This window comes from Crocodylus porosus, unplaced genomic scaffold, assembly GCF_001723895.1.
Source record: "Crocodylus porosus isolate Cpor-Errol unplaced genomic scaffold, CroPor_comp1, whole genome shotgun sequence".
Taxonomy (NCBI): Eukaryota; Metazoa; Chordata; order Crocodylia; family Crocodylidae; genus Crocodylus; species Crocodylus porosus.
The window spans coordinates 5685190-5707186 of NW_017728886.1; the positions used below are offsets into that span (position 1 = coordinate 5685190).

Here is a 21997-nt window from a genome sequence, read left to right on the forward strand (position 1 = left end):
ATTCCTCATCGCCAACCCCAGTGCCATATGTGGAAATGGAGTGTAAACCATGAAAACACTGGACACCATGTCTGTGTTCAGCTCATCACAGACATAAGACATTCAGAGTCAAGTCTAGCTTGAATTTGGGATTGCATGTTTAGCCCAACTCCCATGGACACACACCTGATCCCCCGCCCCCTACACACACACACATACACTACAGATACAGAAACAAGAGTGCAAACTATGAAGACACCCACCTGAGAAAAGAATGTTTTAATGAGAAAAGCTACAGTAGCACAGAGTGGATATTAGAAAATTGTCTGGTCTGAACTGAGGTGGATGCTTCACTTGCACCATCACTGGGAGTGTTGTACCAAGTGACCCAGGTGAAAAGATATAACATATGGCAACCCATATAAAATAGTTGCAATGCACATGCTTAAGGTTAAAAATATGATGTTTCACCCCAAATCCAGATCTTGCACCTCATTGTGGTACTTTCTGGACCTCAAAAGTTTGGGAATTCGGTTGTTTTCCCCGGTGGATGGGTGGGTATTCAACATCAGTATTGAACACTTTTCCTAAATGTGTTCCTGCACCAAAAAATATTCTTTGCATAGCAGAGAGCTTTGCAGTAATGAGAGTTAAGTCTACTCTATTTTGCCACACTTTCATAAGAGAACCCACATTTCTGAGCTGACATTGAACCCTTGAGTTTCGGTAGGAGATGCAGACACAAAGCAGTAGATCTGGGAAAAAAGCCTGCTAAATTTCCAATTGTCAAATTACTTTTTGGTGCGACCATGTATGAAATAAGTGAAATATCCATCCACCCAGCCTAGATATATCAAGGTGCTGTTTTATCACTGGCATTAAAGAATAATGAGACTGCCCAGGTACCCATAAGTTAGACCCTAATGCCTTCTGATTTCCATTTGTTTTGTGTCTTGGCAGAGGCCAATCTCCTCCCATAAATAAGAAATATATCTATCCAAATAACTTCAGGGCTGGTACATTGTGTAGCTTTGTAGCAGGAATCTGGGCTGGAAAACGAAGAGACATTCCGTTACGTCAAAATCCAAGGCTAGTGTCGGGGTTTCGGCAGAGTCGGTCTTGTCCTAAAAATAAAGTTATTTTTAATCATTAGGAAAAAAACAGCCATGAACAACATCTCCAACCAGCTCCAATTTCTCTTGGATCTGTGCTCAGCTCATCAGTAATGAAAAATGATGGCAATGATCTCTCTAGTGCTATTGTTTGTATTGCCATAATATCTAAAGTTCCCAGGGTAAGATTGTACTAGGTACTATACAAAGTGAGAGACCATCCTTGCCCTGAGGTCCTGCAGTCTAAATAGGAGAAACAGAGGAAGGACGGAAGAGGAAGAAACAGAGGGCAGAGAAGATAAAGTGACTTATAGTTTCATAGTTGGTCGGGTCAGAAGGGACCTGAGCAGATCATCAACACCGACCCCCTGCCATGGCAGGAAACGACCCCAGCAAGGTAACTTGCCCAAGGTAATCCAGTGGCTTGGAGGTAGGGCCAAGAATAGGAGGATCTGTCCAGTTCCCTATTTAGTAGATCACAGTGGTTTTCTAACTGAGTTTCTTTCACCTCACTCAGCACAGTGCTATCCAGCCACCTTCTCCCTTCAGGATAACCGAGGGTACCACTACACAGCATGCTATCACAGCAAGATTGCTTCCAGTACCTGATCTAGCTCACTTATAGCTTGCATGTCTATCTCTGCCTTGCATTGCAGTGTGCCATGCAGACCTACACCGAGAAAGGGCTCAGCATTTCCTGCAGCAGGAAATAAAAGAGCAGCAAATCTGGAAACATTTCCCGCAGGGCGGCCAAATACGAAGCAAAAAGAGAAGCCTGGAACCAAGACAGCACTTGGCCTAGGGGGGTCTAAGAAATCAACCATGGAGTCACTAATAGAGGATGTAACAAATTATCTGGTATTATCAAGATTGTGCAGCCACTGAGAGCAAAGCGAGCTGAGGCACCACACTGCGGTCAAGAAGGAAGAGGCAGAGAGGCAAATAACAGTGATCATAAAGGAAAAAGAAGATGGATGCGCTTTAGCTGTTACATTTGGAAGCGGACCCAAACTTCAGCTAGCACTGGGAGATGTTCAAACCTGATTTGGTTTAAACCACTTCAAGAAAAAACAAAAAAGGAGGGGTGGGGGGAAGCTACTTATGTAATCTGGACCCAGATCCTAATCAACCTCCAGAAGTTCAGATCAGTTCAGATTCAAGCTGTCGGCTTGTCTTTGATCTGCTCTAGGGGACTATCACAGAATTCACCAACAGAGAGAAATTCTTCCAAAACTGGGGGTTGGGTTCAGTTAGGGATCAGGCATTCTCTAAATAATCATCATAATGAATGATGATAGCTATGGACGTGGTCCATTCTGGGAGCCGGCCAGATCATATCTTTGGAGCTGAGAAACTGCTAGCCTCTAACTAAAACTGTGTGTGTTTAGATGAGAGAAATGCCTGAAATAAAGAGAACTGGACTGTGACAAAGGGAAAGAAAAATCCCCTGCTGTTTAAAGCCAGATTACATTTTGGTGAATTATATTTTGGAAGACAAGCACTGAGGACCTGGATTTAATTCCTACTCAAGTTAACTCACTCCCTGGGGCTCCAGTGAACACAACAAAAAAGATCGCTATTCGGCAGGCGTGTCACCATGCACTGTGATAAAGTCAGACCCACAAGCTAAACAAAGCAGGGCCCAGGCAGGACATGGTAGAAAAATAAACCAAAGTAGAAGGGAAAAAAAAAGGAATGAGTCCAAAAGAAGCCAATGTCTTTCCCAGTCTATCAACTACTTTGCAAATCAGAGCAGGGGTATTTGATACTTTGGTCAAAAAGTTTCCCAAGAGTTGACAAGATGTAAATACCGGTGCAAGATGGTCAGAAATGTTCCCAGAAGATATAGAAAGCCATGGGTAATAAATGCGGGAAATGAAGTTCAGTTGGTTTGCAATGGCGAGACTGGGTTTGGGGGCATATAAGTTGTATCGTGGTTTGGAGAGCCCACTTGTGGAATGGGAAGCAGAAGGTAATGGCTCAGACAGCTGAGGCAGATGGTTTCCAGCAAAGGAGTGAAGCCAGAGCTATAGAAAGCCAGTAATTCCCTTGAGAGCTGAGTTCAGAATTGTAATTTTGAGTGACTTCTAGAGATAATTCGTCTTTTCTCCACTGCAAGGACTTGCTGTCTAGTCAGGTCACTTTCTTCTCATTTTCCTTGCAGGAAAAGGCTATGACAGCTCAACTGGGCACCTACATTTTCAAAAGTGACTAGCAATTTGGGGGGGGCTTGATTTGTTGGCTCCCAGCTCGAGTGGCCTTTAAGGGGCCCAATTTCCCCTTAAAAAAAGTTGAGCACCCACCCTCTAAAAACAAGGCCTCACTTTAATGTGTCCTAAGTTGAATCACCAAACGCCGAGGCACTTAAAAGCAACAGGTTTTGAGAAGTGCGTTGCCATATTTCCACTGTGATGTGGAGGATTGCTATGTGGCAGCCAAGAAGGGAAGTTTTTGGCCTAGCTCCTTCTACAGCCTGCTGACATTTTTCACTCCTAGAAGCTAATTGTTTTTTGGACTTCCCCCAATGATGGGGCTTCCAAGCCAATCTCAGAGACAGCGAGAGACAGACAGATATATATTTTTTTCACTTGGTCTTTCTTCTCTTCTCAAAACCTTGGATCATGTCACTTAGTAAAAGATAAGCCAAAATTAGGGTTCATTGAGCGCATCCACATGAGACGCTACAGTGCAGTAACAATGAGCTTCTGCACCGTAACTCATTGCTACCACGCAGTAGCATTGCTGGGCATTAACTGTGCAGTGACACTACTGTGCAGTAGTAATGAGCTACTGCACAGTAACGCCTTGCTACTGCACAGTAGCATTGTGGGGAAAAAAAATTCGGCACCAGTACTGTGCAGTAATGCTGGTTACTGCGCAGTCATTTAGTACTAGTAGGAAAGTACTAAATGATTGCTCAGTAACAACTGCACAGTGCACCACACATGTAGACACAGCCAGTCTTATTTAATGTACACCCTCATAATAAGTGCAACACACTAGGGCTTCATAAGCTGAACATTTAGCTTTGCCTGGAATGATGTAGTTGGGGCTGGTCCTGCTTTGAGCAGAGGGTTGGACAAGTCCCTTCCAGCCCTCATTTTCTATAAGTCTGTGATTCTATAGATTGCCCCTCTGTAATGCCCACCTACACAAAAGTGTCACTTAATTCACACAGAAGAACGACCTGTAAATATAAGGCTAAGAAACCCATAGTTTTCAATGTCAGAGTGATCATCTGAAATTCTTCTCCGGCTTTACCTGCCTTGCAACCTCTAGAAAAATGATCTGAAGCAGCTAAATGTCCCCTTCACACAACTGAATCAGAAGACACCATGTTGGGAAGTCAATCCAATGTTTTGTCTCATGATCATCACCTGTAGCTTCTAACAGAATGACTTTGGAAGCAGAATCGCTGGAGAAAAAGGATCAGTTCTGTGCACGTGATTCGACCGTGTCGAGCTGTAGGCTGAACAACCATAAGGAAAGCTGGACAAACAACAGCGCTGCAAGAAGAGGAGGAGGCTTACCTAGCGTTCAGTTGGTCATGATGTGCTTCACAAAAGCTGGAAGGAACAGTAAGAGAAGAGCATTGATCATCCTGCCCATGGGTATATCTCAGGGGTACTGGGATAAATCTATAACATTTTGTTGTTATTTAATGCCATTCTCCTCATGTTGTTTAATACAAGCATTGCAGCTGAACTTTGTAAGTAATACCTCAAAAACCTTGGTAATAAGGGCTCAGCAAAACATTAATATACTTGATCTGAGCCACAAAGTCCAAATTTCTAAAAGTAAATGTCAAGAGGCATTTTGCTCTATCACAGTAAATTTGCCAATAATTATTACCAAAAAAACAAAAAAAATGAAGTTTAACAAAGGAAATAGAAAGTTTATTTCAGGCAAAGCAGCACATTTTCTGCCCAAGAACATTTTGGCTGTTGCAAAATTATATCTATATCTATATCCATATAGCTATATGTCTATCTATATCTATATCTCTACCTATATATAGATATAATTATAGCTAGATAGATAATATAGATTGATAGATTATATAGAGATAGATATCTATCTATATACAGATAGAGATATAGATAGAGATATAGATAGACTATATGTCTATAGATATAATTATATATCTATCTAGCTATAGATTTTTTTTCTGAACCAATATATATCTATGTATATATAGATATAGATATAGATATAGATATATATTGACCTAATAGCCTTCAGCCCCTAATAACCTATGAATCTATAAATATATGTATATAGATATATACATATATAGATAGATAGATATAAATATATCTAGCTATAGATTTTTTTTCCTATTTGCACCAATATATAAATATAGGGGAAAAAAATCTATAATTTCCCTAATTCTATATATTGACCCAGGGGAGTGAGATTTAGACAAGTTGTTAACTGATTCAGATGTGCTCCCCAGACAACTGGGCAAACATGGTTCCTTCTGCCAAGGCAGCTTCTTAGACAGAAGATTGTATGATGGGTTTGCCTGCAGCACTGGGTCTGGACATGATGACCCAGGAGGTCCTTCCAGTCATATATCCTATGATTGTATCACTCCCACATCTTCCCTTCTATCACATGGACTTCTTGCATAATGTACAGTACTTAGGATTTTGTTGGGGTGGTATCTTTTATTGGACCAAATACATAGTTGGGATAAAGTTAAACAAGCTTTCAAATGCACAGTATTAATCATCAGGTCAGAGGAGGAAAGCAAAGAGTGTACTTAGGACTCTGCCCTGTTTGATTTAGAGAATTGAATATTTTTTCATTGAGGCAATCTCAGGGTGGATTTCCAGCCCAAATTCAAAGACACAGAGGTCTGTGTATAGCCAGGAAAATTTTTCCAAGAGATAAAGTGTCAAGAACATAGAAATAGCCATTCCAGACCATTATAACAGTCTGTCTGAATTGAGTCAGGCCATGACCATCCCCAAATGCAGAAAGGGTATGACACCTCATTCAGTGAAATAAGCCTGAACAAGATGCTGGTGCCTAACCTCGTCGAACTCTGGAGAACACCAAATCCAGATCTGAATCATCTGTGGGCCAGGTGTTCACAGCCTTTCACAAACTTCCAAGCCTAGAGGTCCATCCAAATCTGACTCCACGTCTTACCTTCATAGTTGATGCAGCCATTGGCATCTTCCTGACCAGACATTAGCTTGTCAACCTCCTCTTCAGTCAGCCTCTCACCTAGGCAGGAAAAAAATATCCTGCTCAGTATTTCAGTGTACAAGAACCATTGGTCATGTTGTGATCACCCTCCAAAATACACCTATGCCTTAAAGGCACCTTCTTCCATGTTGTATTTGCTGCCTGCCCGGGTGCCTTCAAACCATTGCTACTCACTTTATAGCAGCACACCTTTATATTCTCCATAATACTATAGGGGAGAAAAACAGATTATAAGACACTTTTGAACCTTCATCTCTTATTGGAGCACTAAGAGTCAAATATAAACCAGATTAAATAAGATGTTAAAAATAACTTAAAAAAAAAATACTGGAGAGGAGGAAACAGGGTTTCAATCTCAGGTTGTAATGGTAGCTTTTTACTGACAAATGCTTTGATGTCCAGTCCCTTGGTGGCGTGTGAGGAAGGACTCCGCACTTTTGCCCTTTTGCTCTTTGTTTTTAATGTTTTTAAAATAAAGTTTTAAAAAAAATTAAGCCACTTGAAAAGCTTGAGAGGTAAAAAGCATATGTGGTCTCCCAAAGTCCTGGACATGAAAACATTCACCAATCAAATTTATATCATCACTAGGGCTCAGTACAGACAGTCAAAAAGCCTGAGACTGAATCAATTCAATCTCCACAGGTTAGTCTAAACTGCAGCGATTGAACCAATAAGCAAGTGAACAGACATTCACTTTTGATCCAGAAATGCAGTCACAGGCTTGCAGTGTCCCAAGTCAGAGGCTGGGGGGTGCTGAAGCATGTCTCCCTGCTCGGCCAGAGCAGACAGTTTGAGCCAAGGCTAGCCTGGCCACCTTGCAAGGTAGAATCTTCAGGGGAGGTGCAAAGCATCCTGGGATGCTGGGGGACTGTGAATTAACTTGAATCTAGAAGGGATGTGGGACAGAAGTTCAATCAGCTGATTTAACCTAAATTATTTAAGTCTGATACTACATCCATCCAGGTTGATCTTAAACCAGTTTTGGCCATTGTGAAAGCAATTTATGGGCACTGAACTTCTGTTACAGATTTGAACTGGTTCCTGACGACTTGTACCAGTTTATGTGTAATTTCTGTCCCTCACCTAGAAGATTGAAACTCCTTCCTGCCTCCTACAATGCCTTGCACACGGTCACAGTGTTTGGACAAGACGGCTGTCTTTCACCATATGAAGTGCCCTCTTGATGGCCCAGCGTGACACAAATTTATCCATACTCTGTTCAAGGGCAAAGTACTCAAACTTAAGGCAGAGAGCTACTGCGCAGTAGTCATGAGCTCTTGCGCAGTCAGCGTCTCATGTAGATGCAGCCAGAATGATCAAAGTCAAAGGGACTTGAGTCTGCATAAGAGCCCTTGATTGGTGCTTACTCTTGAACTTTCCTGCCTGAGTAAACACAACCTGCCCCAACCATTTCAGTACTCCTCTGGATGCTGGCACATGGATGCTGCACATTGCAGAAAGAGAAATATCCATGCAACATTGCAGAATTGACCAGGCTGGTGTCTTTGTAGAAGGTGGCTTGAGCCGTGCAACACCCCTGGATTTCCTGACATTGTACCCATTTCCTCCCATCACAGAATTTAGGCCCAGAGTGAGCAAACAAAATACATGGGGGAGAAGGGGTCAGCTATTGAAATGTCATTGTTTTAAAAATCTCTAGTTGTACTGCTAGTGGAGGCCAGAGCTAAAATGGAATCACCGCCCTTTGAATCACGAGTTTGGAGTTCAGATCCAAAATCTCATATCAGGACCCATCTCTTGTGGGTTTTGGTCTCCACTCAAGAGGGGACTATCTTTTGGTTCCTTTAAAAAAAAAAACTAGCCAAAAATTAATGAGTAAAAGCTGATCTCAAAAGAGGCTTACTAAGTTGCCAGTGACAACAGAGCCTCTTCAGTGCTATTGAATACAGAAAAAAAAAGCTTCACCCTGATTTACAGCCACACTTTCAGGCCGGCTCGTGTGTTGATGACATCACTCTTCATTGCATGAAGAAACCCTGGATTTCCGAAGTCAAGAGGTGATAGGGAAAAAAAAATTCTATAAATTCTCTGCTAAGTTTAGCAAAGGCCCATCGCAGAGCCATTTCAGCTGAATAAATGAGTCAGTAGGAGAGGAGATAAACCACAAGGTTCCTTATAAATCTACATGACAAAAGGAAAAAAACAATGGAGAGAGACGTGAGTTTTTCACCATTTGCAAAGCAAATATTTTCCAGAATTGGGTGATTATTTGGCCTCACATCCTTAAGGCAGATGAAAAGTTAAATCATTTTAAAAAGTAAGGGTCTTATTGTGGGTCAGCTGAATCCTCTCTACATATTTCTTTCATCCAACCTGTCCTGCACTGTACTGAAGTTAAACTGAGACAGGCTGCCCATCTTAGGTTAAGTTACTGCAGCTTAGTTTTGCTTACTGCAACATAGGAGTGGTCAGTTATAACAAATCAGTTGACATGCAGTTATGCTAAATTTCCCATCTTAACCTGTCTGTGTCCTTAGATTAGAGCCCAACAGTCAAAATGAAATGAGTTAACAAGGGAAAGGGGCTAATCACACAGCATCTGCCTGCAATTTCCCCATAGCAAACAGGAGCAAATCAGGGGCAACATGTCTGAATAAAGCAGAGCTAAGCTGCCCTGATTTACCTTTCACTCATAGCAGGCAAAGGTGTGCACAAAAATGTTACTACAAATTTAACTGTTTGGTACTAAGTCGGTACTCCCCAATACCCAGCTTAAATTTAACCTTTTGCCAATACTTTTAAGGGTTTTCATGGGAAACGGAGCAATAGAAGGAAGGAAGGAAGGAAATCTTGGCATTTGAGGTGAAGGTCAATCATCTTTAGCTGGATGTAAGAACGAGACTTTCCATACTTGGTCAGATGGTCAACTAGAGATCCATCTTGCCCAGTCCGCTGCGTCTATAGTGGCTGAAGTGGATGCTATAGAGGGAAAACATCTCTAGAGTGATCTACCCCATATTCATTACCCACCCTGGTGTCCCCCGTTGAGTTTTGAGATGCCAAAGGAAACATCTCCAAATGTTCTGTTCAATAACCAGTAATAATAAGAACATAAGATCTGCCATAATGAGCCAGGCCAATAATCCATCCAGCCATAGTTGCAATTTGTAGGCTTTCTACTGGAGGGTAATGTAATCCCCCACCTCAGTCTCCAGTTGCCCATCTGACCTGCAGGGACAGTGGTGAATGTTCAAACTTGCCAGGACACTGCTAGCTATATGGAAAAGGCCTCAGGAGCCAAAAGGATGTGAAGATGGATTCTCCTTACCCAGTGTAGCCAAAACATGGCGGAGCTCAGCCCCCATGACAGTCCCATTCCCCTCCTTGTCGAAAACCCGCAGGCCCTCCACAAAGTCCTCATAGGTGCCAGTGTCTTTGGTCTTGGAGACGTGCTGGAGCATCGGCAGGAAGGTCTCAAAGTCAAGCATTTTGGACTGCATTTCTGCAAATGCACAAAGGAAAAAGAAAGAGGGGATTGAATGCTCTGGCCTTTCAGAGCGCACAGGGGACCTCACAAAGGGTGTGCATGGCACTGCATGGAAAAGCTATCAGCTGAATTGGCAGTAGCCCAAGAACATAGTAAATCTAGAGGCAGGGACAGATGTGGAAACATGCCTTGGGAACAGATGGGCAGATAGACAGTATCTGAAATGTTTAAATTTAAGAAAATTGAACCGACAAGGGTCATGGAGTCAAAACAACCCCTTTTCTTTAATCAAGGCTTGTTAATGAGAAGGAATCAGAGCAAACTAACCTGAATATTGGAGAAATATTCCTGATGGTGGAACCCATGTTGCTACACAACAGGCAATGGCAGCCCTACGGCATGGAGATGTTTAAAGATAGACTGGCCGTATTCTGTGAAGTAACATGAGCGAAGTATACTGTGGTGGCAAGAAAGGGACTGGGTGTCTGATAGGCCTTTTCCCTTGCTGATTTCCATGCTTTTCTGCCTTCCAGATTGACAGAAGAGTCCTTGTATAGGGTAGCTCCTGCTAGAGATATCCCTCAATTCCCCACTTGCACCAGCAGCCCAATCCATGCTATGTCTCTAGACCACCATTATGATTCAGTAAGAGCCTTGTCCTCCAAGGTGACCTCAGTTGGACATGAAGCAACCAGACAGTAATTCCAGGTGTGGGTCTTCATAGAAGTGACTCAGGCTGAAATTGCTCTTAGCAGATAGACGCGGAGCCCCTTACACATAAGACATTAAGAACCACCCTGAAACACCTCATGGTGCTTTCTCCTGAAAGCAGAACATGGGCTAATGTCCAGTCTCTCTTCTTGCATGCCCCTCAGCATGGTTGTACCATTGTGGTTGTGATAATGCAGGGAAACTATGAGCAGCAAGGTTTGGTAGTATCTTTTACTGGATCAAGATGGAAGAGGTATTGGACAAGCTTTTGACCACAAAGTGCCCTTCTTTAGGGCGGGGAAGAAACAAATGCGGCCTCAGCTAAATGCCCATGGCCTTTGCCATAACTTCTGAATGCCCATTATGTAGGGGTGAATTTTATCCTCTAACCAGTGATATTCAGACATGGCTCCCAGACATGTTATTGACTGGAAATCTTCAAAAAATATCTGGACACGCATCTTGCTGGGGTCAGTCTTTACTGCCCAAGCACACCTGGTGATCTCATGAGGTCCCTTCCAGTCCCTACCGTCTATGAATCTATGAGAGTTTTTGCTGTGTTGCATGCATCATGTTTGTCTTTCCTGCAGTTGTGAACAATGCAACACGTGCCGTGCAAACCTTAACTAATGCACGGCACCGGAGGGCTTTTTTCTTCCTCTTCTGACCTGAAGTGTATCTGCCATGGATCGCCTGGCAGTGTCCATGCTGTTGTGGGTTTTTGGTTAACGACAACCACTTGTGTAGCTTTGGAGCCAGTCAGGACTGAGTGTCAGTGCCTTAAATAGTCTCAAAATGTAGGGGAGTAACTGAGGCATGGGAAAATTGAACTCATGTAGAAAATCTGCAGGAGAGCTTAGAACTGAGCTCTGGTCTCCTGAATTTTAGTCCAGTACTTGGACCATGTGATTGGCTTTCTCCTTGGCAGTAAAACTATACGGCTCTTTCGCACTCCATCTTTCCATCCAAAGAGAGGGATATAGTCTGTTCAGCCCGACAGTTTATTCCTGGGGTGTTTTCATTTCAAGCTACAGACAAAAACTGAGCCACCCACCTTCTGGTTTGGGCCTACCAAGGACTTTTAGGACTTCAGCTTGGGTTGGATTCTGCCCCAAAGCCCTGAGGACATCTCCGCATTGGGCATATGTGATTTTCATCTCTGTGCCAGCAGTTCTGTCGAAAAGCGAGAAGGCTTCCTTAAATTCTGAGAGACACAAAGACAAACAGAAAGAGAAAGAGACTGATAGTAAACTCGTTCATATAAAGTAACAACCAACCTGAACCTTCACCCAAACTCTAGCTCAGCAGGGCCTTGCACGCTTTCTTTTGTAACTAGGAAGTGGGGGCGGGGAGGAATTTGATTAACTTTTCTTGTTGCTGTTATCTTAAATGTTTGCATTCCTCCTCCCCTGCACTTCCTAGTTCCACGCAGGAATTCAACCAGAGGGGTCAAATGGTCCTTCTTGTGGTATTTCCGGATCAAGAAATACAGGAGAACTCATGGGAAAGGCTAACCTTGGGGACCTTCCAGCTCAGCAGGAGTGCCCTGCACGGTACGAGATTCAGTAGCCCTTCCTCGGTGCACTCCTTGGACAGCAACCCTTGGCATGGGCCATGAGTAGGGTTTAGAAGATAGAGACCTACTCTATGGGGTGCGGCGGCCAAATGGCTATGGTGTCAGCAGTTCCTGAGTTGAAGCCTTGCTCCTAAATTGTGTTATAGTTGGTCCAGTAAAGCTTCTCAGACTTTCCCTGGCTCTCTTATGCTCCCTCCCCTTTTTTTTTCTTGTCCTGTTTCCCTGAAGGAACATTTCCCTGACTGGCAGGAGAGATGCTATTCAATACCGTCTTGTCCCCTGAGCCCTCTTAGGGGTGGTTGGACATGTCTACACTGGCCCCACACTTCCAGGGGCTCTCTGCAACCACTGCCTGTTTGAAATCTTTAGCTTCTTGCTAGTCTGTCTCAGCACCTAGGGAAGTGAAGAGGGTACCTGAGCTTCGAACTTAGTTTGCAATGGGCCTTTGAGGGTCATGTCTATCCTGTTCTCCTAGCACATCACCATGGTCCTAGATCCCTCCCATTTGCTCTCAAGATGGACGCCATGGGGAGTGCAGTTTCAAAACACCTCTAAGACATTTATGCTCCTTTCTTGCAAGGTTTGGGCATGAAGCTGAGTCAGTGTTTGGCAGCCATCCCAGCGTGGCAAGGAGATGGTGCCAATATGGCCTTGCAGTGCCTGCTAATGGAATAGGAAGCCACGCAGGCACTTACAGCTGGGTTTTTTTTGTTTTTTTTTTCATCCTAATGAAACTACACTGTAATCAAAGCACTGGCCTGTGGGTTTGGAAGCTCACTTCTGTCAATAGACAAAAAACATCTCTCCCTCTGTGCACTTTGGCCAGTGCCCTTGTACTCAAAGCAGGGAAGCCAATGCTGCTGTTGCCTCTTTCATACTCCAGTTAGCCATTAAACCACTGGCAGCATTTATGGATATTTTCTTATGACTAACTGCTACTTCTGCCTTCAGCTTGAATTGCTTATATTCTTCTCTTCTCAGCAAGCTGGAGTGGAAGAGGCCAGAAATACCCTGCCCAGTACACACACCTAGCCATTGGCAACCCAGTAAAGAAAACTGGTAACAGAGAGCGTATTTCACATTGCTCCATCCAAGACCCATCCTTTCCCATATGAAATAATAGTTTGGGGTGCCATCATAGCACCAGATCTTGGGCACAAAGTAGAGTTGTCTTGTTAAGATCCACATCATCATAGCCTTGAAAGGAGAAGCTTGCCAGAGCTAATTCTGGAGAGCAGGTTTGAGAGGGAAAACCCATCACACAGAAAAGCATTTCAAACCCACTCCAAGGTAACTTGTGCTGTGTTTAGAAACATTTTGCTGGTGTAAGGGTGGTATAAAGTGGGTGCAACTACATGCGATGCTAACTGTGCAGTAGCCTAATAACACTGGGCAGTAACACATCACAGTGCAAACTGTGCTAGTACACTACTGCGCAGTATTACTAGCCTACCGTGTAGTAACATCACTAAACAGGCATTCATCCACACTACTGCATAGTGACTCTATTTACTGCTCATTTATTTAGGACTTGATTATACAAGTTTTAAATTAAATGTGCAGTAACCACTGTGCATTAATGAACATGTAGACGCACCCAGTAAGTAGGTGATTTAACCCCTAAAGTTACTTCCTAATTCTCAGGCTACTCAAGTATTGCTCAGAGGAGCCTCTAGCTAGTTATAACGTATGGTTATGGTCCCTAAGAAACCATACTGCAGCTGCGAGTGGACATAGCAGAAGGGGCTTGTCCTGCTGATGGCTACACCCACAACTCTCCCCCTTTGCCTAAGTTACTTAATAAACTTTCCCAAGGTCATTAGACCTGATTGGCATTTACACGTATGACCCTTTCCAAACTCCGGTATTGTGAAAAAGAGTTAAAATGGGTGTATGTTAAGTTTTACTTCACCTCCAGTGAAGTGTTGTAAAAGAGCTTGAGCATAGACAAGAATCAGGCTCATTGACTTTATATTGCACCAGTACTTCATTAGCAGAGAGATCCCACAAGCATGGTCCTCTCCTGGACTTGCCTCTTCCATGACTTTGATCCACCTCTTCTTAGGATCAAGAGGGGATGTTTTATGGGGTGTCCAGTGACCTGTGACTAACAGACCATGGCTACATAGGGCTGAACTCAGCTCCCTCTCCACCAAAATCACAAGCTAAAGGGGGGCACTGTTCAGTAGAAGCAGGAGGATGTCCCAGCCGTGGAAGCCACCTGACATAGGACGATACAATCCTGCAACATGATTTTAAAATGTGTTAGTGGCTGGTCCACATTGAGGGGAACAGCCTGATGCTTCTTCCAGCTCAAGAGGTGACTCCTGTTTTAAAGGCACAGGTCCGTGCTACGGTGCTGATGGTCCTGCTGACCGCTGGAGGAGATGCTCTCTGCAGTCACATCCAGACCCCCAGTGGGGACAAGCAGAAACAACCAAGAGAGGATCAGTGAATCAGATCTGAAACAGGGCACAGGGCTAAGGGTAGTTTGTGCAGACAGTCAGCCACCATAAGCCAGAACTGCCTGAGCACCTGCACTTGCATACTTTGTCATGGCCCAAAGCAGGTGGACACATCTGGGAACCGTGGCTAGCAACCATTACTGCCACAGCCCCAGAGCCTAGGTATAACCCTATGATGTACTTTTCCAAGGAGCCATTAACCTTTGCAACAAGGCAGGAGTTTGTGCCCATCATTTTGCAGGGGAGGAAGCTGAGGTGTGAAGAGAAGAAAGGTTTCTCCAGCATTGCTGATTGCCAGGGAAGTATCTACATCCATGTCTTGCTTGCTTCTGTTGCTCTCCAAGCTGGAGGCTGTCATCCTGCAGCTGGCAGAGAATGCTGGACCTTCTCACAGGGCTGTAGAGAGGCCGTGTCAGGGATGCAGGAGGAGCAAAGCGAGTAGTCCCATTCATTCCCCAGCCCCCAAGGTCATCCGCTGGGAGGGCTGCACTGATTGGGATGGTGACAGGTATAGCAGCAGCCACGTGCTGGCCCTAATGTCTCCTACCCTCTGCAAGCTGCTGCTGCCCGGGTTATCACCTCCTCCTGAGCTCATAATGAAACAGGGAGTGACTTGACGTCCTAAAGTCCAGACAGGTGGACAGTGGAGCCTGGCCTGAGCCTGGCCACATCAGAAACTGAGTCAGAAACTGCGGTCTGATCCCTCCGCTGGCACACTTGGTTCTTGAGAGACGTGTGGCCCAGGCAGATGCCCTCAGGAGCTGAGTTTCTGGACGCTTTCCCCTGCACGCTGTTGCCAGGGATGATGTCTGCCCAGCCTGGCTGGTTATTATCACTCCTTTTACTGTTAATTGGCCTGCAGACCACAGCCCTTCTTTCACAGCTGTGAAAGTGGCCCCTCCAGCCTGCCTTTGCTGTGGCTTTTCTTTGCTTGCATCTGCACAAACACGCAGGGCACTGCTCCCTGAGACCTCACACACACGCCAGCCTTTGCTGAGGTTTCCTCTATCTGTTCAGCTGACTCGGCTATTAGCAGGAGGTTTGGGGACAGGCCTTCCCCAGATTGCACCCCCCCAAGGGTTTTCTATATGCCCCTTTTTTTCTTCTCCACTCCCCTGTCCTCGCAGCAGCAGGATGAACAGCAGTAACTCCTATGAGGCCATTCGACAAGCCCTCCCCTCCATCTCCCTACACCATCCTCCTCTCCATGCATCTCCCTTTCTGCAAACCCAAGGAAACCAGGCTGCCGGTCAGCTTGTTTCAGCAACATCCTCTGGCCATTTTATAGCATCAGCTTTACCTTCCAAATGTCTTATGGTAAGGACCACTGAGCAAAGGGAGAGGGCACGGGAGCCAGTTCAACCCCAGCTCCAGCTGCGGAGATCTGGCTGTTGTGCCGCCCTTTTGTGCCCCTGGGTACAAAGAAGATGGCTTACAGCTCAGGATGGGTCCTGTGAGCTCTGTGACCCATCATTTAGAGGACAGAGCCTATGTTTCAGAGGTCTTGTTGTCCTCCTTACGGGTTGGGAAACATGCTAAGGGACATCAAAGGGCCAGCTTTGGTTCAGCATCAGGATGGGTACACATAAGACCTCAAGACCGAGAATCTGGGTCTGCCCCCAAAAACATGCGTCCAGTTTGACCATGCAGATCTGTTAGTGTTAGACAGGAGACTAAAGCTGAGGTGGCAAGGTGGAGTGACTTTCCAAAGGTTGTCAAACTACTCAGTGGCAGAACGGGCCACAGAACCTGCTTCTTCCAAGCCTACAGCATTCATCTAGCAAAACCAGGTTGGGAAAAACCCCTGGCAGTGGCAGTGAGTGGCCCCACCGTGCCCCTGTAGTCAACCAGGATCCCCAAAGGACTTTCATCTACTTATAATGACCTGTCTTGTGGCTACTACCCCTGAGAAGCTTGTATCATTCCAGCTTTTAAGACCCAGCAGAAGAACCCATCATACGTCCAACTTACATCTCACAAAATAGGTCAGCTGTGGCATGTGGCCTTCACAGCTGCCCACACGCGGGGCTGGTATGTCGCTTTTTTGGTTGGGGCTGGTGATTAGGAAACTGGAATGGATGTTTGCTTTTGACCCCCAAAATATATATGCTTCCTTGAGCCCTGGAGAGTCATCATGTAGAACAGATTCGATTCAAATTGAACCCAAGGAATTTTTTTCCAAGGGGGAGAAGGGCTGTCTTTTCCAGAGAAAGAGCATATTTGTTGCATGGGGTTATTCTTACACACAGAAGAGCAGGGGAATGCATATTGTCCTGAGTGCAATATAATCACAAAATCACAGAAAATGAAGGTTGGAAGGGACCTCGGGAAGTCACATCTAGTCCAAGCAGGACCAGCCCCAACTATATCATCCCAGGCAAAGGTTTGTCTAGATGGGTCTTAAACTCCTCCAAGGATGGCGCAGACTACAGCGGACTGCCAGACTGAGAGAGTTGCACCTGTGTCCTCTCCTGACTACAGAATAAATGTCCTGCCAAGTAGGATCTGGAGTAAATTACTCAGGAGGAAAAGGACAGTGTGCCTATGCTGAAAGCCTCTTGCTATGTCTTTATGTAGCACAATGCAGCACTGATCTCATACAGGACTTCTAGGTTTGATCATACGGCAGCTACTACTTCTAATATAGGCAAATAGCAAAGCAGTTAGCTAAACCGCCCTCGTGTCAAGGAGTGATAATCTCATTTTTGTTCTGCCCCACACATGGCAGGGAGAGAATTTACTGTGGATTAAGTGATGCAAACCTACTCACCTTCAATCTGTTCAGGTGTGAATTCAAGCTGAAAAAGAGTAAGAAAATAAAAGATCAGAGATTAGCTGCTCCGCTGAAGCCCCTTGGTTCTTGACGTCTCTGCAGAAGAATAATGCAATAATAAACAACGAGCGTGGGAAGGGACCTCAGGAGGCCACAGCTAGTCCAAACCCCTGCTCAAAGCAGGATCATCCCTGCGGACCATAATACCATAGGAATTACTGATGAAAAAGACTTGTTAAATATTGAATCCAGATCTTACTAGCATGCCTGGATGGGTCCCTGCAGCATAAGCCTCTAGGACAACAGGGAAACATGATACAAGGGCTGGGCATTTCTAAGGTCCTGGGGATGTGGCCAGGCTCAGGTTGGAGTCAGAAGAGAGTGACTAAAGTCTCAGTTGGCCAGGGCTTCAAAGGGTGCAAACTGACTTGAATCCATAGAAGTGGATGGGCCTTTGCTGATTTAAATCATAGAATTATGGAAGGGAGCTTGGGAGGTCACATCCAGTCCAACCCCCTGCTCACAGCTGGACCAGCCCAACTGCATCATCCCAGCCATGGCTTCTCAAGCTGGGCCCTAAAACCTCCAAAGATGGAGAGTCCACCATCTCTCTAGGTACCCCGTCCCGGTGCATTACTACCCTCCTAGTGAGAACGTTTTTCCTAATAACCAACCTCAACTTCCCTTGCTGCAGCTTGAGCCCATTGCTCCTTGTCCTGTCATCTGCCCCCACTGAGACCAGCCCAGCTCCATCCTCTTTGCAGCCCCCCTGCAGGGAGGTGAAGGATGGCATTAAACCCTACCTCCGTCTTCTCTTTTCTAGACTAAATCAGCCCAGGTCCCTCAGCCTCTCCTCACCAGTCCTGTCCCCCACCCCCTGAACCATTTCCATTGCCCTCCGCTGGACTCTCTCCAATGTGTCCACATCCTGTCTAGAGGGGAAGAATCACTTCCCTCAGTCTGCTGACAACACTCCTACTAATAAAGCCCAGGATGCCGGTAGCCTTCTTGGCAACAAGGGCACACTGCTGGCTCATCTCCATCTTCTTGTCCACTGTCACCCCAGGTCCCTTTCTGCAGAGTTGCTGCTTAGCCAGTTGGTCCCAAACTTGCAGCAATGCATGAGACTCTTCCATACTAAGTGCAGGATTTTGCACTTGCCTTTGTTGAACCTCATTAGATTTTCCTTATAATCTCATGATTGTAATGGTTGATATCTTATCATGTTCAACTCTTTAATATTCAGCTTCTCCTTTACATAGATAAATGCAGTTCACTTTGCCCTCAGTGAGGTATCAACCCATTCCCGCAGTTTGGGTTTCTATGAAGTCTCAGTGCATGCCATTGCCAGCCACGTGGGCACCTCTACAGACGGGGTCATTCTTGAAGTGCTTGTCTATACCAGGGAGATTTGGAAATCATAGTCACTTGTAGTCTGACATTTTAGCTGGCTTTCCAGCAAGCTTGAAGCTGAGTCCCCACGGAGACTGGTCAGACAGATGGATGTAGTTGGAAGCCATGTAAAATGAACCATAGGCCAGTGGCTGTCCCCCTGCTCTGGCCAGCAGGAAGATGTATGATGTCTAGATGGGTGAGGGCCGAAGGTGCAATTTATTCCACACTGGGATTGTGCAGGATGATATATTGCTTTGGTGCAGGTTGGCCTCACAAGACCTGTGCTTCTCAAGGCCATGCCATTTATCAACCAGACCACATGCCCCTGTTCCTGATGGGCAGCACCACATGGGTGCTGGTTTTGTGTGGCTTATGTTGCTGGTAGGTCACCATGCTGGAGCTGAGTGAACTGCCCTCTTCCTCTGCCTGCTCCAGTGCCTTGCCTCCCCATCTCATCCCACAACCACACACTATGTACACCTCCCAGCAGACACTTGCACACTGATGCACAGCATACACACCAGCATTCATGCATTGCAGTATACACCCACACCCAAATGCACAACCCTCACACATGTTGCGCATATTATACATATTCACATGATCATAACTAAGTGCATGCAAACCCATGGCACACGACATACACTGCAGTACACACACGTGCACACTTGCATATTCTAGGCCAAACTTTCCTCTTGAGGCCCAACAACCACTCTTTGCTCTCCTGCTTTCATGTTCAAGTCCCCATTTTAAAACGTGGCTCACTGGTAGGTTCACAGCAGATTAAGTCAAAAAACCTGCACCAATTGGCAAAGGTCGTGCATCTCAAATTCATGTGGCTTTACTGTGAAATCAAAGAGACGCTGGTCTGATGGGGTCCAGATGAGGAGTCAAATGCTTCTCATGTTGGAGTTTTTATCTGAAACTCAAAGCCACCTAGATTCAAGTCTCAAAATAACAGGAGCCCAGGGTAGGAGTGATCTGAAGAGCCGAAACAAATTATCGGGAGGGTGGGACATGTACTGGACCACAGCAGGGATCCATTTTCCATTACAGGAAGGTTGGCTGCATTGTAAAGGGGCTTGCCAGGAACTAGATGCTCTGATCCTTACTACTGACCTCCTCTTCGACCTTGACTAAGTCACCTAGGGCAGACTCCTATTTCCTCTTATGGGCTTAAATGGCATTTACCCAGATGCATAAACACCACCTTGGGCACTTACTTATGGTTTGCCATCCTATGTCCACTTTTTGTCCAACTACTCAGTTGGTTTAATAAAAGATCTACCCAAAGAACCTGGCCCATGGATGTCCAAGCTCTTGTGCACATGCTGTAGCCTCCACCCTTAGCCAGGAAGGTGCATGGCTCTGTACAAATGTACTGAAGCATAGATCCTGAAATGATCAAGACAGCAACTTCTCCACCTAGCTTGTCCTTTTGCCCCTGGCTACATATACCTTCTTCTTCTGGCTGCCCAGGGGCCTGGCTTCAAGAGAAGGTTAATGAGTGTCTAACCTGTGGCCTGGTATTTAGAAGTTGGGGCTAAGAAGAGATGCAGATTTAAACCTCTCTGGCCAAGGGGACTGAGAACTTGTATCCCCTGCTGCCCGAGTGGCTGCCCCTAATCAGTTGACTATTGGGTTAACATATACCCGCCTCTGCTTAGCATTGATTTTTGCCCAGCTGCATTTTTGTGACTTAGGTTTGCCTCCGGGTAAACAAATGGGTAGCCACGTCCTCCAAGAGCAAAGCCTACGGCATGTACTTGGTAGCTAGGTGAATGCTAGGGATCATAAGTGTCCACAAGTGCCAAAAACAGCAATTACAGGGCTGGGTAAGTGCCACATGGATGTGTCCAGTGAAACGGTAATCCGTCCTTAGCCTCCCTGCATGGATCCAGGGAGGAAGTATGCATGCTATGGGTTCCACCAGATTACCTGTAATCTCCCATGCCTCTAACACTATCCATGCCAACATTACATTGGCCGGATAAATATGGTGTGAATTAATCTTCTCTTGGATCCACAACACAGAAGGGAGTCCAGTGGAGGGCAACTAAAATGGTTAGGGGGCTGGGGCACATGACTTATGAGGAAAGGCTGAGGGAACTGGGCTAATAACAGCCTTCAACTACATGAAGGGTCGCTCCAAGGAGGCTGGAGCTGGGCTGGTCTCAGTGGGGGCAGATGGCAGAACAAGGAGCAATGGGCTCAAGTTGCAGCAAGGGAAGTTGAGGTTGGATATTAGGAAGGATTTTCTCACTAGGGGGGCAGTAAAACACCAGAATAGGTTACCCACAGAGGTGGTGGACTCTCCATCCTTGGAGATGTTTAAGACCCGGGCAGATAAAGCCGTGGCTGGGGTGATGTAGTTGGGGCTGGCCCTGCTTGGAGCAGGGGGTTGCATTAGATGTGACCTCCCGAGGTCCCTTCAACCCCCATTTTCTAGGACTCTATGACATCCAGGTCTGGTTTCTGCCTCTAAATATCCCAAATAACAGCAGTGGTATAGATTGGATTTAGGGTCTTTTAACCACCTAACCCTCAGGACAGGTCAAGTTAATAATAAGAATACCCATTGCTTCCAAAGCACTTTTCATTCATGGATTTCAAAGTGCTTTGGAAAGGAGAAGTATATTTATGCCCATGTTACAGGTGACAAGACAGAGGCACAGGAGCATGCAGTGTCTATAGTCACCCAGCACATGACCTGGGAATGGGATTTGGGTCTCTTGGTGCTAGTACCATGCTCGCTCCACTGAAAAGCACTGTGTTTGATAGAAAGCTGGTCTTCTGTGTCCTTCCCACGTAGCTGCACCAGAGGTAGATCATTCCTGCTATAAACGATATCACAGATGAGGGGCTGGAGAGATTTTCCTTGAGGCCAGGTTATCTCAGGACTTCCTGCTGCAAGGTTTCTTGACCCATCCTCTGAAGTATTGGAAATGGGATATTTGGCTAGGTAGACTTCTGGTCTACTTCTGGTTGGCCATGCCCATGACTCCCTCATGCAGACTGGTGAATGCAAAGCTGTGCAGATGGAAATCAGAGGAGAGGAGGAGGTTGGTGCAGAGTGACTGCGTGCGGCTCCTCTCGCCACGGTGTTTGGAGAGCTTCACAGTGTCGGGAGCTGGAGGATTTTGATGGACGAATGTCATAGCAACCCGAGAAGGCTTGGTAACAAATACTAACGAGGTTGCCAGTGCTGCCACCTCGGCATGGCTTCCTCTTGGAAACCAGCATGAATATGTGGGTGGTATCTCATGCTATTTTCTCCCCTCTCTGGGAAAAAAACCACCGCAGAGTTATTGGGAGCAGCGA

At 45.6% G+C, this 21997-nt stretch overlaps 1 protein-coding gene across 1 annotated transcript in view; it reads right to left on the reverse strand.

The window, feature by feature from the left end:
* Positions 1-241: 241 nt before the first annotated feature.
* Positions 242-21997, reverse strand: part of MYL3 (myosin light chain 3) — a 39796-nt gene continuing 18040 nt past the window's right edge. The window contains exons 2-7 of the mRNA XM_019529682.1: positions 17279-17306; positions 11522-11671; positions 9598-9771; positions 6249-6326; positions 4622-4657; positions 242-1103 (exon numbers count right to left, since the gene is read on the reverse strand). Coding sequence (XP_019385227.1) covers positions 4629-4657; positions 6249-6326; positions 9598-9771; positions 11522-11671; positions 17279-17306 — 459 coding nt within the window. The 3' untranslated portion in view covers positions 242-1103; positions 4622-4628. The remainder of the gene's footprint in view (positions 1104-4621; positions 4658-6248; positions 6327-9597; positions 9772-11521; positions 11672-17278; positions 17307-21997) is intronic.